At 36.2% G+C, this 20268-nt stretch overlaps 1 protein-coding gene across 3 annotated transcripts in view; it reads left to right on the top strand.

Annotated features, from left to right (window-relative positions):
- STAG1 (stromal antigen 1) overlaps positions 1-20268 on the top strand; it is a 504783-nt gene that overhangs the window by 324469 nt on the left and 160046 nt on the right. For all 3 annotated transcript variants that reach the window (XM_027545437.1, XM_027545440.1, XM_027545439.1), the window contains exons 8-9: positions 13143-13294; positions 15277-15350. In XM_027545437.1, the coding sequence (XP_027401238.1) occupies positions 13143-13294; positions 15277-15350 (226 nt within the window). The remainder of the gene's footprint in view (positions 1-13142; positions 13295-15276; positions 15351-20268) is intronic.

Consider the following 20268-nt stretch of genomic DNA (forward strand, 5'->3'; position numbering starts at 1 on the left):
AGTCCATAATTTATTGGGCCTCACTTTCTTCATATGCAGAATGGGAAAGATGTTGATAACTATCTCATTAAAGGAAATTAGGAAAGCTTGAATGGTGCCTGACATATAGTAAACTAATGCTATTATTCTGTAATTACAAAAAGAGCCAGTCGTATTTGCAGTGTTTCCCTTCATTCACTTCTTTTTCCCTCAGAATTTATTGAACACCTACTATTTTAGTAATAGAAGACATTATAGATGGGGAAATCAGAAACAAACATGTAAATTAACAGATCTTTAAAAAACTATTATTAGGAAAACTAATAGTATGTACTTTCATTTTATTTGTCTTTTGGCTCTTCAGTGCCAAATTCTGTTTATTAAATTCAGTAAGTATTTTATGACTCTTAACCAAATTGGATATGAATTTCTATATGGTAGACTTCTGGTATTCTAGGATTAATGCCCAATAATTGACCAAATCTACAAGTGCCACCATATATCATATAACTGTATACATAAAATATAGTAAACTTTTTAAATGTAATTTGCTCTTTAAAATGTAAATATAGATAATTAGAGTAATAAAGAAGTATCATTTTCTTAAAATTATCTCTTATTTTCTATCACCAGGTATGAAAATCAGTTTTCTTTGGGGAGCTAGTTTTTGTAAGGAAGTTATGATTTTTAAAATAATTTTATAAGCATGTCCTTTCTATGTCAACCTAGTGACCTTGGGCAAGTTACATAACTTTGGTGCCTTTCCTCATCTGTATAATATTGATATGAATAGTCCCATTTTATTAGGAGTGTTGTGAGGCTTAAATGAAAGAATTTGTGTTAAATGTTTCACGTATACAGGTCATTCAGTAAGTGTCTGATGTAATAATTATGATAGAATGACAAAGCTTGCTTGGTTTGACTCTAAAGCGGGCAGAGAAACTGAGAAAATCTTGTAGATTTTCCATTAGTGCTTTCATATTACACATGTAAACATTTTCTGTAGATATAAAATTACACATACAATTTAACGAATTCAGAAAAGGAGAAAAATACAAAAGTAAAAATCAGCCATAATCATACCACTTCTTAATTTTGCCATGACATGCTGGTGTTTCCTTTTAGTTTTTTTCTCGTATACATATATATTAGGATTTTTTTATTTTTAAACAAATAATAGGATATTATAATCAATTTTGTAGAATGAGTTTTCTGTGCTTTAAATTTTTATAATTATGTTTAATATAGCAGCCTAATCTTCTAAAATCTAGATGTCCTTTAACTAACGTAGCTTTTTTGCCATTATTTGGATCCTTTGTCTTCTGTTGGATCTCCTACCTTTTGCCTTGGGTTGTTTTTTTTTGTTGTTTTTTTTAAATTTAGCCTCTTCTTTTTGGGTAGCATGTTTTTTGATAGCTTCTTGAGAAAAAGAGCATTGGAAAAGTATATATTTTAGATTTTACATGCCTGAGAAATACATTATATTCTTATGTTATTTGGCCCAGTATAGAATTCATCATTAAGATTTTCTTGAGAATTTTTGTCTTGTTTCCAGCATTGCTGTTGAGAATTCCAGTACATTTTCAAACTTATGATTCTGATCCTGTTTCTTGTCTGTGGAAGCTTCATTTTATGAAATATCATGGTGATATATCCTGATATATATAGATATATACAGATGTATAATTTCCCATTCATTACTCTCTGCTGAATATATTTTACTTGGATGTTAATCTGTTGAATCAGTCCTAAGTTTCTTGTTATTTCCTCTTTTAGTTTTCATTCCTTACTCTTTTTGTTCACTTTGCTTGTATTCCTCAACTTTATTGAGGTAATTTTCATTATCGTTTTAAATATTCTAAGAGTTCTTTTCCATTCTCCATGTTGTTTTTTAACATTATCATGAGTGTAACATTTTCTCTTATCTCGTTGACAGTGTTATTACTCAGAAGTTTTGTTTTTGTTTTTTTGGTGCCCCATTCTGACCTCTTTTTCAATTCTCTTTTATGAGTGTCTTTCATGGGAAGCTTTCCTTAAGTATCTGTTGGCTCTCTAATCATTGCTAACAATGAGACACTAAAGAACTGATTGCCTGCCTGTGTGTGTGTGTGTGTGTGTGTTGTGTTTGACAGGCAGTGGCAATGACTTTAACCTTTTTGGTGACCATCATTGTAGGGTGGTCCTGTGGTCACTTACCGTTTTCAGTATGAACCATAAAGGGTTGGTGTTGATAATTATTTTCCCTGGGAAAGTTCAGCTCCTTTGTAGAAGGATCTTTCAATCTCAGGTCTGGTTGCTATCTACCTTTTGGGAGTTATACAGGGTGAAGGAGCACCCAGGGCACTCTGCACTTCACATGTATCCCTCCTCTGTATCTGATGAATCCAAATCTCTATGTTCTTTAGGGAATAAACTTTTTTAACTTCCAAGATGAGTTTGTGTTGGAGGAATTACATGACTGCCTTGGTTCAAGTGGAGATTTAATTGTTTATTATACAGACTTTGAAATGCTCCTGTTTTTAGACCTTACTTCACTCCATCTTCTGTAAAAGCCAGTACTTCTCCAATTCCTTAGTGCTTCTGGGTTCTACAGAGTAAAACTGTTTTGTTTTTGTCTTTTTTCTTTAAATAGAGTTGTCAAGCTTTTTTGACCATTTAGTTTGATTTGAATACTTCATCCATCTGCTTTGCATATACATATATTAACATATTATGGTTTGGCATTGCAAGTGTTTTTCTGGATTTATTGGGGATGAAAATTGTTTTCTCATTATTTTGGTTGGGTTTTTAAGAGACAAAGATTTATTAAGTATTCTTTGTAAAGTGGAAGCTTGTAAACCTTTTTTTTTTTAAATAAGTTTTTTAAAACTAACGAAGAAACATGATTACAATGGAATACTCTTCAGCCTTAAAAAAATAATGAAGTAATGCCATTTACAGCAACGTGGGTAGACCTAGTGATCAGAAAGACATATGGTATGTGATGCACATGAGCTTATTTAGAAAGCAGAAACAGACTCACATACAGAAGAAATTTATGATTGGGAATGAGGGTGGGGGATAAATTAGGAGTTTGACATTTGCAGATACAAGCTACTGTATATAAAACAGATAAACAATAAGGTTGTTTGGTATAGCACAGAGAATTATATTTACTGTCCTGTAAACATTTTGTAAAATATGTATGTAAAAATACATAATATATTTTATATGTAAAAATATGTAAAATAATGTATTTTATATGTAAAAATAAAACATTATGGAAAAGAATATAATATATATGTGCATAGCTGAATCACTTTCCTGTACACTAGAAACTAACATGGTAAATCAATGATACTTCAATTTTTAAAAGAGGAAGATAATCTTATCTCTCTTTAAAATTTAGTTTTGTCCCACTATCAAACAGTTTTAGAGTTTGCAGTAATATTTTTCAAAAGTATAATAAGTATCACTAAATATAAGGGCAGATTTTTAGTTTTCATTTTCATGTTTAAGAAAACATAATTGTAAATTGTTGAATAGTGATTAAATGGCCAGTGTCCATAATCTTAATTTCAGCCATCCTATTTGTTGATACCTTTGGTCCCTGTTTTTGTTTTATATGTTCCCAGCTCCAGTATTGTTTTTCCTCTGCTGCTGCTGCTGCTAAGTCCCTTCAGTCATGTCTGACTCTGTGCGACCCCATAGATGGCAACCCACTAGGCTCCTCTGTCCCTGGGATTCTCCAGGCAAGAATACTGGAAGTGGGCTGCCATTTCCTTCTCCAATGCATGAAAGTGAAAAGTGAAAGTGAAGTCTCTCAGTCGTGTCTGACTTAGCGACCCCATGGACTGCAGCCTACTAGGCTCCTCTGTCTATGGGATTTTCCAGGCAAGAGTACTGGAGTTGGGTACCATTGCCTTCTCCTCTACTAGGCCGTTAAATTCCTGATCCTCTTTGTTTAGTGCTCTTGATGTCCTTACTTCCTCCACTTTCCTAGCTTAGATTCTGTTACCCAGATTAATTATAATCATGTCCTTCTCATGAAGGACCCGTAACATCCTTGCCTGCTTGCTCTCTATTATATCCCTTAGGAAAACCTCATATTATCACCTGCTCCATAACTGCACCAGTGGAGTTCAAAGTGAGTGTAGAAAAACACATAATGACTCGGCTTTCTACAATTTTTCTCTCATTTCTACCTAGCAATCCTATTACAGTATTTTATGCCATGGATATTCCTTTCTTATAATATTATTTCATACCTTCTCAAACCTGTAATGTCTGCTATCCTCTTCACACTTGGCTGATTATAGGAACAGAATACAATCCTTCAAGGATTAAATTTTCTTGTTTTAGCTGTACCTATACACATATACTCTGCGTTTACACATATACTCTGCGTTTTCTCTTATGAGGGTGCTGTCTAGCTAAGATCAGTCCTTGCACTTGTGCAGTGGATCTGATCCCTGTTCACTACCTCAAGAAGTTTTTTCTCTTTCCGGCTTCACTTCCCCCACACCCTTTATCATTATACTGCAGGCTGTAACAGCCCTTATCTTTTAGAAACACTTTGTATCAGTTAGGGCTCTTCAGAAACAGAACCATTGGAAAATATACTTTGTTACTTGCTTACTTATTTGCATAATATAACCATTAAGCTATGTTGTGTGTGTATGTGTGTGTACATATATATATATATATATATATATATATATTTGGAGAGAGGAGGATTTATTTTAGTGAATGACACACACACTTTTGAATCTGCTATTTTAAAATCTGTAGGGCAGACCTGCAGGCCAGAAACTTAGGCAGGAGTTGTACAGTCTTGAACGAGAAATTGCTTCTCCTGAACCCCTCTGATTTTGCTCGTAAGGCATTCAGCTGATTGGATGAGGCCACCACATTATTGCGGGTAGTCTCCTTTACTTATAGATGTTAATTTTATCTACAAAATGGCTTCACAGTAACACCTGGATTACTGTTTGTTTAAATAATTGGATACCATAGCCTAGCCAGAAAGCAGTGTCTGACTTTATTTTTCTGGGCTCCAAAATCACTGCAGATGGTGATTACAGCCATGAAATTAAAAGACGCTTACTCCTTGGAAGCAAAGTTATGACCAACCTGGACAGCATATTCAAAAGCAGAGACATTACTTTGCCAACAAAGGTCCATCTAGTCAAGGCTATGTTTTTTCCAATAGTCATGTATGGATGTGAGAGTTGGACTATAAAGAAAGCTGAGTGCTGAAGAATTGATGCTTTTGAACTGTGGTGTTGGAGAAGACTCCTGAGAGTCCCTTGGACTGCAAGGAGATCCAACCAGTCCATCCTAAAGGAGATCAGTCCTGGGTGTTCATTGGAAGGACTGATGTTGAAGCTGAAACTCCAATACTTTGGCCACCTGATGCGAAGAGATGACTCATTGGAAAAGACCCTGATGCTGGGAAAGACTGAGGGCAGGAGGAGAAGGGGACGACAGAGGATGAGATGGTTGGATGGCGTCATCAACACAATGGACGTGGGTTTGGGTGGACTCTGGGAATTGGTGATAGACAGGGAGCCCTGGCGTGGTACAGTTCATGGGGTCGCAAAGAGCTGGACACAACTGAGTGACTGAACTGAACTGATAGCCTGGCCAAGTTGATACCTAAGACTGACCATCCCACCATCCCTTGTTTCCACATGGTCCTTAGCTACATTCCTATTTTTCTCCTTTTCTCCTTTTCAAATATCAAAGAATTATTTCTGTTTATTGTCTCTACTCACTCTCCTCTTACTCTCTTTAAACCCACTCCAGTAGGGTTTTTATCTCTACCTCTTCACTGCCTTTGCTCTTGTTGAGGTCGGCAGTTACCTTCTTAGCGTCCTAATCACTGGGCAGTTCCATTGTTACCTTTCTCTTTCTTGAAAGACATAGCTACTTCTTCCTTCTTAAAATGCTATTTTGATGGGTCTTAGAAAGCTAAACTGTAAATACTGAATTATCTCAGGACTCAATCTAAAGATATTTTCATTTTTTTATATCTTTATTCACTTCTCAGTGAGTAAAGTGAAAACAAATTCCATGTTTTTATTATTTCTACTAAAAATTAATTATGGTAGGAGAGTAATGCTGTCATTTGATTTAAAATTTCAGATTTAAAAATGTTTTATGGTGAAATGTCACTCTCCTACCCGTGGCTCTCAGGCAACAAATTATCTTCTCTGAATGCATCCAGAGTTTCCTGTTTCTAGTACATCTTTCCAGTGATATTTTATGAATATGGTAGCAAATGCATATTCAGTGAGAGGCAGTATGGTATAGTGGTTAAAAGCTTAGACTGTGAAACATGATGGCTGCAATCAAATTATATCTCTGCCAGCTACTAGCTGTGTAATTTCCAAATCTTTAATCTGTGTCTCAGGTTTCTCTTATATAAAAAAGAAATAATAATAGTACTTGAAAGAGTTGTGAGGTACAAATGAATAAGTGTGTAAAGAGCTTAGAAGACTGACTGGCATATAATAGTAAATAATGCATTCCTTCTTTATGTATAAATGATAATATAATATACACACTGACAATCATCTTTTTTTTCTCCATTAACAAGTGTCTTGGTAGACTTCTTTTCAGCATACAAATCATGCCTCATTTGTTTCCAGTGACTAAATTGAAGTCCATTGAATCAATATGACATCCAGTTTAATGGCTTTAGAAACTAGTATTTTGGTGATGATGTATATCTGTTAACCATCTCCACTTGTTGTTTAGTTGATAAGTCGTGTCCAACTCCTTTTGCAGTCCCATGGACTGAGGCCCACCAGGCTCCTCTGTCCATGGGATTTCCAGGCAGGACTACTAGAACATGTTGAAATTTCGTTCTCCAGGTGATCTTCCTAACCCGGGGATCGAATCTGCACCTTCTGCATTAGCAGGCGGGTTCTTTACCATTGAGCCATCTGGAAAGCCCCATTTCCACTTAGATACCTAACAAGCACAAGACTTTCCAATTTCCCTTGCATTTGCTGTTTCTCTAATTTCCTATATTATCATATTCTTTCAGCTTTACCTTGGAAATATATTTCAGATGTGATTTTCTCTCTACCTCTTGCTGCCACTCTAATCAAAGCCAGAATTGCTTTACTGAGTTGCTTAAGGCCAAAAACTTGAGAATCAATAAGGTTTTGACAAAATATGTGCAGCTCTTTTTCAGTGTTCTATTTGGTCTTCCTTCTTCCACTTTTACTCTTCTATAAATGTTCACACAGTATTTTAAAATATAAATCGGGCTATTTCTCACCCACACCAAAATTTCCAGTGAGTCGTTCGTATCTCATTTAGATTTCATTCTTGTGTTCTAACTGCTGCTGCTGCTGCTAAGTCGCTTCAGTTGTGTCCGACTCTGTGCGACCCCATGGACTGCAGCCTACCAGGCTCCTCCATCCATGGGATTTTCCAGGCAAGAGTACTGGAGTGGGGTGCCATTGCCTTCTCCGTGTGTTCTAACTAGTTCCTAGTAAAACTCTTGCAACCTGGCCTTTTCATTTCCTCCTCAGCCTGTCTCTTGCCTATTTCTGTGCTTCAGCCACACTAAATATGTTGCTCTTTTTTTTTTTTTTCTAGAAAAGAAACTTTAATTGGATAAGAGAGAACAAATGTTGCTCTTTTTATGAACAGTTTACCTCATAACCTTTGCACTTTTTATTCCTTCTCCCTGGGACACAATTCTGTTACAGAATCATGTTCATCGCCTCAGTTTATGCTTAATTGTGAGCCCTTCGGTGAAGCCTAACCAGCCTGTTTGCTCTCTGTCCTTTCTTGTTGTTTTTCAGTTGCTCATTCATGTCCAACTCTTTGTGACCCCATGAACTGCAGCACACTAGGCTTCCCTGTCCTTTCCTGTCTCCAGGAGTTTGCTCAAACTTATGTTCATTGAATTGATGATGCCATCCAATCATCTCATCCTCTGTTGCCCCCTTCTCCTCCTGCCATCAGTCTTTCCCAGGATCAGGGTCTTTTCCAGTGAATTGGCTCTTCACGTCAGGTGGCCCAAGTATTGGAGCGTCAGCATTCATCTTTCCAGTGAATATCCAGGATTGATTTCCTTTAGGATTGACTGGTTTGAACTCCTTGTTATCCAAGGGTCTCTCAAGAATCTTCTCTAGCACCAAAGTTTGAAAGCATCAATTCTTTGGCACTCAGCCTTCTTTATGGTCCAGCTCTCTATACATGACTATCTATACATGACTGCTGGAAAAACCGTAGCTTTGATTACACATACCTTAGTCGAAAGTGATGTGTCTGCTTTTTAATATACTGTCCAGGTTTGTCATACCTTTTCTTCCAAGGAGCAAGTGTCTTTTAATTTCATGGCTGCAGTCACTGTCCACAGTGATTTTGGAGCCCAAGAAAATAGTCTGTCACTATTTTTCCATTCCATTCTTCCCCATCTGTTTGCCATGAAGTGATGGGACCGGATACCATGATCTTTGTTTTTTGAATGTTGAGTTTTAAGCCAGCTTTTTCACTCTCCTTCAAATTCATCAAGAGGCTCTTTAGTTCCTCTTCCCTTTCTGCCATTAGTATGGTGTTATCTACATATCTGAGGTTATTGATATTTCTCCTGGCAATCTGCACAATATACTTAGTTTACAAGTTAAATAAGCAGGGTGATAATATATAGCCTTGACGTATTCCTTTACCAATTTTGAACTGGTCAGTTCACAATTGTTGATTCTAATCTAATCTAATTAGTCCAGTTCTAACTGTTGCTTCTTGACCTGCATACAGGTTTCTCAGGAGGCAAGTAAGGTGGTTTGGTATTCACATCTCTTTAAGAATTTTCCAGTTTGTTCTGATCCACACAGTCAAAGGCTTTAGTGTAGTCAATGAAGTAGATGTTTTTCTGAAATTCCCTTGGTTTTTCTATGATGCAACGAATGTTGGCAATTTGATCTCTGGTTCCTTTACCTTTTCTGAATCCAGCTTTTTTTCTGTAATTTCTTGGTTTACGTACTGTTGAAGCTGCTGTTCAGTTCAGTCACTCAGTCGTGTCCAGCTCTTTGTGACCCCATGGACTGCAGCACACCAGACCTCCCCGTCCATCACCAACTCCTGGAGTTTACTCAAACTCAGATCCATTGAGTCGGTGAAGCCATCCAACCATCTCATCCTCTGTCATCCCCTTCTCCTCATGCCTTCAATCTTTCCCAGCATCAGGGTCTTTCCCAATGAGTCAGCTCTTTGCATCAGGTGGTCAAAGTATTGGAGTTTCAGCTTCAGCATCAGTCCTTCCAATGAACACCCAGGACTGCTCTCCTTTAGGATGGACTGGTTGGATCTCCTTGCAGTCCAAGAGACTCTCAAGAGTCTTCTCCGACACCACAGTTCAAAAGCATCAATTCTTTGGTGCTCAGCTTTCTTTATAGTCCACCTCTCACATCCATACATGACTACTGTAAAAACCATAGCCTTGACTAGATGGACCTTTGTTGGCAAAGTAATGTCTCTGCTTTTTAATATGCTGTCTAGGTTGGTCATAACTTTCCTTCCAAGGAGTAAGTGTCTTTTAATTTCCTGGCTGCAGTCACCATCTGCAGTGATTTTCAAGCCCAAAAATATAAAGTCTGCAACCTTTTCCACGGTTTCTCCATCTATTTGCTGTGAAGTGATGGGACCAAATGCCACGATCTTTGTTTTCTGACTGTTGAGCTTTAAGCAAACTTTCTCACTCCCCTCTTTCACTTTCATCAAGAGGCTCTTTAGTTCTTCACTTTCTGCCATAAGGCTGGTGTCATCTGCATGCCTGAGTTTATTGATATTTCTCCTGGCAGTCTTGATTCCAGCATGTGCTTCATCCAGCCCAGCATTTCTCATGATGTACTCTGCATATAAGTTAAATAAGCATGGTGACAATATAGTCTTGACGTACTCCTTTCCCTATTTGGAACCAGTCTGTTGTTCCATGTACAGTTCTAACTGTTGCTTCCTGACCTGCAAATAGGTTTCTCAAGAGGCAGGTCAGGTGGTCTGGTATTCCTATCTCTTTCAGAATTTTCCACAGTTGATTATGATCCACACAGTCAAAGGCTTTGGCATAGTCAAAGAATTTTGCACATTACCTTGCTGGCACATGAAACGAGTGCAATTGTGTTCTGTCCTTTTTACCATACTTTATTTTTCTTTCTAACCATATTTTATTTTTATTTAACTGATATAGTTTTTATTTTATATTATCTATTGATACTTTGCCTTCTCCTCACTAGACAGTAAATTTATGGACGCAGATACTGTCTCATTTACTTTTCAGCTTCTAATACTCAGAACAGTGCTTATTCCGGATTGGCAGATGAGTGGGAAGCACTAAATAAGTATTTTTTGTGGCAAAAGACTAGTTTTTACATTATATTCTTAATGTCATTTTGTTAATAGACTCAATATATATAAGATTTTCTGTCAGATTGTTATAAAAATTTCTAAAAACTTTCAAATTTATACTTTTTTTTTTACAACGAGAAACGTTTATTTTTCTCGCTAATAAATTTATAATTTTTCTTGGAAGTCTCTGTGGACTAAATAGGGATTAGCTGGCTAGACTCTAGGCTGCAAGTGTGTTTTGACTCCAAGCTGTAATTTCGATTAAAAGTGCTCAAAATTTCTCTCTTCTGGAATCAGCAGCTCTCCAGAGCATGTTCTTGTTATGACTTTAACAGAAGCACAAGAGGCCAAACCAGATCATGTATGAACAAATTTATACTTTACTGAACTGGTAACAAGCCAGCACACTTTTAGTAGTACAGCAATAGAACAAGTTTGTCATTCCATAGCTAACCTTTAAAATGTGAATGCTAAATGAAATATTCACTTTGGTAAGCAAAGAGAAGATACTTTCAAAGTCCATATCATAGACCAGGTTGAATTCCTGTAGGATTATTATTTTATAAAATTCTTTTAATAATACCAGTAAATTGTAATTCATGCTCACTTTATGCAGGAATGAGTCTTTTTTCAGGGGACTCCATCCCTATCACAGTCCCCATTATTGTACCTATATTGTTAAGTTAGGAGTCTTCTTCACTAGCTGTATTTGCTTGTATTTTGGTATTTAAGGTGAAAATTTCAGTGAAGTTGAAATTTTACATACTCATACACATTAAATACTGCATTATCATATCTAATATATTTCTGAAAATATACTGATTATTTTACATTTCTTCTGTTTTAGTATGTTGATATATTTTGCTGTTGATATATACCTAGAGTATGAGAAGGGTCATTACACAACTGCCAGTTGGGGAGTTTGGGATCTGGGTTCGCAAGGCGATATAACACAACAAAACACGGTTAAGTTCAAGAGCATTAATGTCTCAGCTTCCACTGATTAATTCCAGACAGAGTTGGTGGAAATTTAAATGCTTTCCAACTCCTTGATCTTCAAGTCATTTTATTTTAGAAGTCTAGAAGTATAAACAGAATTAAGCTCCATTTGGGTATGACTTTGTATGCTTAGGACAAACTCCCTTAAAATATTATCCCTAAAAGAAAAGTTATTCTTGACTTAGGCAGTTTGAATGCCCCTGATCAATTCTGTCTTTGAGCTATTCTTTTTTATACAGGTTAATTTTAAAAGTACTTTTAGCTTTCAGAGGTATTCTACTGACAATGTGTAAAATGCTGTCAAATCACTAGCCTATATTTTGAAACACAAGATTTCTCAATATATTATATTTAGATGTTGTATCTCAAGAAAAAAGAAACATTTAAATGCATTTCAAAGTGCTCACTAACTTAAATGCTTTTTTTTTTTTTTTTTAGGATTTTTGTGTTAATATTTTGGTTTGAGGCCAGTATCAATTGATAGTATCCAAAACGTAGATAGAGTTTCAGAATAACACGTGTGTGTGTGTGTGTGTGTGTGTGTGTGTGTATGAATAGAAAGGTATAGATAGAGCATTATGTATATATGTTTATGTGTAATTAAAGGAAATTTCGGAAGTTTTAAAAGAAATGCAGGCTCATTTAATTATTTATATATTTGTATTGGTTCTTCCAAAACACTCAGTAGTAACTGAGCATTCATTGCAGATAAGTAAACTAAAGGGAAAAAAGGGGAGATTATTTTTCCATCACAAGTTCTTCCGTTCCTTTAACAGATTTCCCTATACTCTCAGCATCTAAATGATGAAACTGAATAGGAATAGACAAAAGATTAAGTATTGTGTCATACCTGTTCCTCAGAGGATTTGAAACAGAAGTTGGAAAATATTTAAATAGATTTATGAACACAGGTGAATGTTTAAAAGTACATGAACACTGTGGGGAAAATAGATCAATCAGAAATTCACAAAATATGTTTTTGATGAATTTAATGTGTTTCATAGGTTCAGTCCATTTTTCAGGAATCAAAAGTTATGCCATTCACTGAGGTGAGGAACACAGGGAAAGAACCATCTGTGGTAATAAAAGTCATAAATTGATTGTACACAGCTGAGACACCTTTGAGGCATCTAAGCACAGATATTAAGGAAGCAATTGTATGCACAGAACTGGTAGCCAGAAGTGAGGTTTGAAAGGCTTGGTTAGTATTCTTGCCTGAAGAATCCCGTGGACAGAGGAGCCTGGTGGGCTACAGTCTGTAGGGTTGCAAAGAGCTGGACACGACTGAAGTGAGAGCACACACGCACACACTTAGATTTGTGTATGTGTGAAGGTGAGGGAAAGGAGTTGTTGAAGATACTGTTTAAGTTCTTCATGGTGATAATTAGAATGAGTCAGTTGCGGGGGTAGGGGTGGTGTTTGGGTTTGGGATTATTTTTTGTTATTGTTAGTTCTTTGTGTCTGCACCATGCAGCTTATAGGATCTTAGTTCCCCAACCAGGAATTGAATTCAAGGCCATGGCAGTGAAAGTGCCAATTCCTAGCCCCTGCACCACTAGAGAACTCCCAGGATGAGTCTGGTTTTCATAGGAATATTAATAAGCCAAGCTTATAGGGACACTGAGACAGAGAAAATTTTTGCAGACTAAAATGATTTTATTTCCATAAAACAATTTTTCTTTTTATTTTAATTATGCCTAGATTATCAAACATAGAAGTTGACTAGTTTCCTTCCATCATCCATTTCTGTTACAAAATTGTAAACTTTTGAAGTTCTGATTCACAGGTGAATACTATAATCTTCCTTTATTTCTTAGCCATGAAGCTCATGACTGCTCTGGTGAATGTTGCCTTAAACCTCAGTATTCATCAGGATAATACACAGAGACAATATGAAGCTGAGAGAAATAAAATGATTGGGAAGAGAGCCAATGAAAGGTTGGAGTTACTACTTCAAAAACGTAAAGAGGTAAGTTTCACAGTAACTGAGATTCTTCAATTTGTCTTTTAAAGGTACATTGTTTGATCTCAAAGTTTTCAAATGAATCTGGCATTTGATTCCAGCCAGTGGTTATCTGAGTGCAGTGTGATGGCAGAAGAGTATCACAAAACAACCCTGTTTAGAAAGAAGGTAGTCTGAGAGTTAGATAACTCAGAGAGATTATCAAGCTATGAAACCAGAAAGCACAGTAAATACTAACATCAAAAGTAGGGGCCAGCAAAGTTGCATTCCACAAGAAAGCCAAAGACTGTGTATTTGTGGTGTATGAGACATTTCTGTGAATTAAAAAAAAAAATAAGATTGGCCCCAATTTTATAGTGAAGGTTTCATATATGGGTTGAAAATGATTTTAAACTAGATTTTTATAGGCAACATTTTTTCATCCAATCAGAAATAAAATTTTAGATGTACAGTATTAATCTCTGTTTTACCTTGAAAAAAGAAAAGTATCTCAGTGCTATAAACACATCGCTGTCAACAAATACTGGGTTATAACTGGCAATAAGAGGGAACAAACTTATGATTGATTAAATCATAGTCTATGATGTATTGGAGGGCTAAGGCTGCTACAGCAGATACCACAAACTGATTTTTCTTTCGGACAGAAATTTATTGTCTCACAGTTGTGTAGGCTAGAAAGTAAAGGATATACATAAAATGATTTTTACATTGTTATTAAATATTAATTTTTCAAAAAAAAAACAAAAAAGAAAGTAAAGGGTAACTCTAATCTTCACATGGCCTTCTCACTGTATGTGTCTCTAAGTTTCTCCTTATAAAAAGGAGACAGCAGTCAATTAGATTTGAGGTCCATCCTACTCCATTATGACTCCAAGTTAACTAATTACATCTGCTACAACCGTATTTCCAAATAAGGTTTGAGGTCTAGGAGTTACGACTTCTGTATATGAAGTTTTGAGGAACACAATACAACTCACAGCACATTCCATACTAGAAATAATTGTAAGTTTTGGAATTGTTCTTTAGTAAGTCCTGCTAACCAAACTGTATACCTTTTATATAAATTATTAAGTTTTTGTATAATAAAGGTAGCAAAAGTAAATTTAAACTGTTTCAATAATTATTATCCCAAACTTATTTCAGTAAAACTGAAAATAAAGCATATAGCAAAAGAGGATATCTGAAGGTATTTTATTGTCATAGTATTGAATGTACTTTTTGTATCACTGGTTTTATTCCTTTTGAGTAATATTTGAACTCAGATTTTAACTTCAGTGAGTAGTAATGCCTGAAATTTCTTCATCTCTTTTCTATAGTATTCATTTTGTTGCTGCATTTCATCACTAATGGCTGAGATGCTTGCTGCCTTGTATTCCTCCTTTATTGGGAATTTGACCTACACTTACTTTGAGGCTAATGGGTACTTTAGGTGAAATAGGAACGTTCCCATACAATGGCAAATGTAATAATCAAGAATTATCTGTTACTGAGAAAAGTAAAACCAAGCAGGGGACCTGGTTTGGACAGGAGAGGTATATAAGTTGAGGCCTATTCCCAAAGCAAATAATATTTTGTGATAGGCATCTGGTCACACTTAAACCATACCACTATTTTTTAGTCATTGTGTAATACATGTTGCTGCTTCTAAGTCACTTCAGTCGTGTCTGATTCTGTGTGACCCCATAGATGGCAGCCTACCAGGCTCCCCCGTCCCTGGGATTCTCCAGGCAAGAACACTGGAGTGGGTTGCCATTTCCTTCTCCATTAATACATGTTGAGAGAGACAGAAAGAGGTTCTAAGCCAATGTAGTAAAGCTGTAGAAAAAAATGAAAGGATCCTGGTAATTTAAGACATCTGTTGCACAATACTTAAGAAAAAGGATTGAAAATTACACAGAATGAGAATAATCATGAATTTAAAATGATTGGAACTCTTTATTTCAAATAAAATTATTAGTATTTTAATTTATATTTATTTCTCATTTCAGCTACAAGAAAATCAGGATGAAATCGAAAATATGATGAACTCTATTTTTAAGGGTATATTTGTTCATAGATACCGGTAAGGGATTTTAAAAATCATTTAGAAGATTTTTAACTTAATTTGTAGCTTCTTTGTAGTCCTACTCAATTATAAAAACATAAACTCTTTAATTACTTGTTTTGTTAGCTAGAAAGCACCATTGTATATGAAAGCTAAATAAATGTCATGCTACTAACTGTGGTCAAAATTGTACCACAGCTGTCATCGACACGTTCTTCCAGATTCAGAATATATACTGTTAGAGACTTCCTTTGTACTTGCGTTTGTACTAATTTCATTTTAATTAATAACATATCCGTAAGTTAATGTGGCCTTAATATGATTTCATTATCTTCATTTTTGAAAGAATTAAATTCCATGCTTAATGCCCCATTGTACACATCTTATTATATGATCAAATTAACCAGCAGTGTTTTAAAAATTGTTATGGGAGAAATGTGTACAGGAAAGGACACCTCTGCAAATAATGCAGCATCTCTGTAATATCATTCTTCTTTACCTTCAACTATATACATGAAAGTAGGAGCAAAATACTCCTGAAGTATTTTTGTCATGCTCTATTGCAAGTGTCTTTCTTTAAAACCTGTGAACTTTTAAAATATTAATTACATGAGTGTATTTCATAGAGAATTAATGAATCAAATACATATGCTTGTTGTTTTCTGTTAATTAGGTGTGATGTTTACATAGATAAGACACAGATACAGATAATAAGACTTTTTTTAGACACATTTGAAACTTGTGATGGGCCAGTTAATTTTAAAACTTAAACAGAGAAAGTAGGGGGAATTTTTTTTTTTTTAAGGAAAAATTGTAACTTTGATAATTTACTTTTAAATCATTTTGATGTCATTCAAAATATAAAACTCTTGAAATATAACCAAGGCTTTTACTTTGAGTGTGGATTCTCTCAATGGAGAATCACATGCTCTTCCTTCCATATACTGGGCTTTCCTGGTGGCCAGGAAGAATCTGCCTGCAATGTGGAAGGCCTGGGTTGGGAAGATACCCTGGAGAAGGGAAAGTCTACCCACTCCAATATTCTGGCCTGGAGAATTTCATGAAGTGTATAGTCCATGGGGTTGCAGAGTCAGACACGACTGAGCGAACTTCACTTCATAATAAATTATCAACAAATTAATTTTCGAAAATGCAAGAATTTCCTTGCATTCCTACCTGCTGTGCAGTCTTTTTGGACTTCCCCAAGCGGATCAGTGGTTAAAGGATCTGTCTGCAATGCAAGAGGCACAGGAGACGTGGGTTCGATCACTAAAGTAGGAAGATCTCCAGGAGAAGGAATCAACAACTCCCTGTAGTATTCTTGCCTGAAAAATCCTATGGATAGAGGAGAGTGGCAGGCTACACTCCGAAGGGTCACAGAGAGTCGCACATGAGTGAGCGACTGAGCATGTACATACATACATAAATATAATTAACATAAAATAAATTGTACATTTAAGTGCATAATTTGATGTTTTGGCACATACACACACACCCCTGTAAAAGTGACAGGCAAAGTATGTCCATATCCTGAAAAGATTTCTCATAACACTTTGTAATTCCTCCCTTCCTACCACTCTTCACCTTCCCCATCCTTAAGCAATCATTAATCAGCTAACTGATTTGTTTACATTTTCTAAAATTTTATAGAAATAGAATTTACATATTGTACTCCTGATTCTCGTTCTTATCTCCTTCTGATTTCTTTCACTAAGAAAATTAAAGTCTTTCATCCCTACGACTGAACTGTTAAGTTTTTCATAGATTAACTTTGTTGAGTTCAGGAAGTTTCATGTCCTGTCCTGATTTTCTGAGACTTCATTAGGAATAAATGCTGATTTTTGTCAGGTACTTTTCTCCATCTTTTGAGATCATTTTGTGGTTTTTCTTTTTTAAGACTATTAATGTGGTGAGTTAATTTGGTTGATTTCTCATATGTTAACCATAAGTTCTTGGGTTAAAACCCACATAATCATGAGGTATTACTTTTCTTCATTTGAATGTTTTTATCACTATAAATTCAGGTTTATTTTTTAAAGTACAAATGATTTACAGCATCATGTTTCTGGTACACAGCAAGTGACTCATATATATACACACACACATACACACACACAGAAAAATATCGCACATGCTTTAAGTCCCCTACACAAGCATGAGTTCTGTCCTGAGAGCAAATTTTAAGTCCAATGTGTTGATAAGTCCAACAAAGTTATCCTGAACCCCCAACTAACACAATCAGCTATATAGTACAGTAGTGTACTTAGTCGCTCAGTCATGTACAACATCTTTGCAACCCCATGGACTGTAGCCCACCAGATTCCTCTGTCCATGGGGATTCTCCAGGCAAGAATACTGGAGTGGTTGCCATGCCCTCCTCCAGAGGGTCTTCCCAGCTCAGGGATCAAACCCAGGTCTCCTGCATTGCAGGTGAATTTACCAGCTGAGCTTCCGGGGAAGCCCATATAATACAGTACCATAGTGTAATGGTTTTATAATACTTTTATACACGAGTAATACACAAAAAAACATATTTTTAATCTTTACAGTATTATAAAAAGTACAGTATTACAGCTGCTGACATACAGGAGTTGGCATTGAGTGAATAAGCAAGAAGAGGTGCTGACTGTAGGAGGGAGCAAGAGTGGGAGATGGTAGAGCTGAAGGATTGTCAGCAATAAGAGAGAGCAAGGTGCAGTTTCACTCACACCTGACAATGATTGCACAGTTTCTGGTTTCTTGCGGGATTCAGTTCTGTGTACTCTCTTGGGGGGGAAAAAATGATCCCATGATGTGTGGGTAGTAGCTCTATTTTTCTTACCATAGATGACACAGTACCACTGGATTGCATTCTGAAGCTTGTTGCTGAAAGCTTCGTGTACTGGTCTACGTTAAAGTCCTGTGCCTACAAACAAATAACACTTCCTCAAATAAAATCCCCTTGCCATTTCCAGCATCATGGATCTCTTCAGTCTTTGAGTTACTTCTTTCTCTTCTTTGTTTTTTCTCTGAGCTTCCAATTCCTGGCACTTCTTAGCAGTACCACTTATATCACCGCTGCTCTTATGCTTACTTATAGACACCTTGGACTTACATAAAGATCCTATACTACTGTACTCTATACAGTGTTACACAGTAAAGTACAGAAAAGAACAACCACTTGTAGAGGATGCACACACATGACAATGTATGCCGGACATATGAACTACTTTACATAAATTGGACATGCAAACACACATTCTCATCTTTGAAATTTCACAACTTGCAGGTTTGTGTGGAGGGCACTCACTGTACATGAATGTAAATCTATTTTTTTTTCCTGATTTTTTTGCCATGTTGTTCATTCACTAAGTCATGTCCAGATCTTTGTAGCCCCATGAACTGCAACATGCCAGGCTTTCCTATCCTTCACTATCCCCCAGAGTTTACTCAAATTCATATCCATTGAGTCGGTGATGCCATTCAACCATCTCATCCTCTGTTGGCCCCTTCTCCTCCTGCCCTCAATCTTTCCATGCGTCAGGGTCTTTTCTAATAAGTCAGCTCGTCCCATCAGGTGGCTGAAGTATTGGAGCCTCAGCATCAGAAGTTCCAATGAATATTCGCTGTTGATTAATACACTGTCTAGGTTTGTCTTAGCTTTTCTTCCAAGAGGCAAGCATCTTTTAATTTTGTAGCTGTAGTCACTGTCCGCAGTGATTATGGAGGCCAAGAAAATAAAATCTGTCACTGTTTCTACTTTACCCCCATGTATTTGCCATGAGGTGATGGGACCAGACATTATGATTTTCACTTTTTTTTTTTTTGATTTTCACTTTTTAAATGTTGAGTTTTAAGCCAGCTTTTTCATTCTCCTCATTCACCCTCATCAAGAGACTCTTTGGTTCCTCTTCACTTTCTGCCGTTGAAGTGGCAGAAGATTTGTGCACTGTGTAGAGAAGGTGCTGTGACTAATCAAAGATGTCAAAAGAGGTTTGCAAAGTTTCATGCTGGGGATTTCTTGCAGGAAATGCTCCAAGGTCGGATAGAGCAGTTGAAGTCAATGGTAGTCAAATGGAGACTTTATTTGAAAACAATCAATGTTACACTGTTCAGGAGATAGCTGAGATACTCAAAATATCTAAATCAAGCGTTGAAAATAATTTCCACCATCTTGGTAATGTGGAATGGAAGAGATCTTAGGGCAAGTGAAACAAACCAACCCCAACCACACCAAAGGCCACTCTTCATCCAGAGAAGGTTGTGTTGTGTATGTGGTGGGATTGGAAAGGAATCCCATTAACTTTTGTTAATTGGTTACAGTGTGTCTAGGTGTGTTCCTCTGTGGATTAATCCTGTGTGGGAATTTGGGTGACTATTTTCTTTCCTTGGTTAGGAAAGTTTCCAGCTCTTCAAGTTCTTCCTCCACCTCTCTCCTCTCTTTCTGGGACTCCTATAATGTAAATATTAATCTGCTTGATGATTTCCCAGAATTCTCCTAAACTTCCTCATTTTATATCATTTTTTTTCCTATTTTGTGGCAGTGATTTTCACTACTCTGTCTTCCATCTGATACATTCTTCTGCCTCATGTAGTCTTCTGTTGATTACTCCTGTTATATTTTTCATTTCAGTTATTGTATTCTTTTGTTTATTCTTTATATTTTCTAATTCTTTGTTAAAAATGCCTCGTTTCTTGCTCCATGCATCCATTCTTCTCTCAGTACCTTTTATCATCTTTACAATTATCACTCTGAACGCATAGGTAGATTGCCTGTCTCTGCTTCTCTTTGTTGTTCTTCTGTGGTTTTATCCTGTTTTTTTGTCTGAAATATATTCCTCTGTCATCTCATGTATCTTCTGTCTAGAACTAATCAGTTATATTTATTTTTTCTTAAGAGAACGAGATTTTGGTTCTTCACTGTTTTTGTTTTCTGTTTCACTTGAGGACTGCTCTT

Source organism: Bos indicus x Bos taurus, chromosome 1 (genome assembly GCF_003369695.1).
Source record: "Bos indicus x Bos taurus breed Angus x Brahman F1 hybrid chromosome 1, Bos_hybrid_MaternalHap_v2.0, whole genome shotgun sequence".
NCBI lineage: Eukaryota > Metazoa > Chordata > Mammalia > Artiodactyla > Bovidae > Bos > Bos indicus x Bos taurus.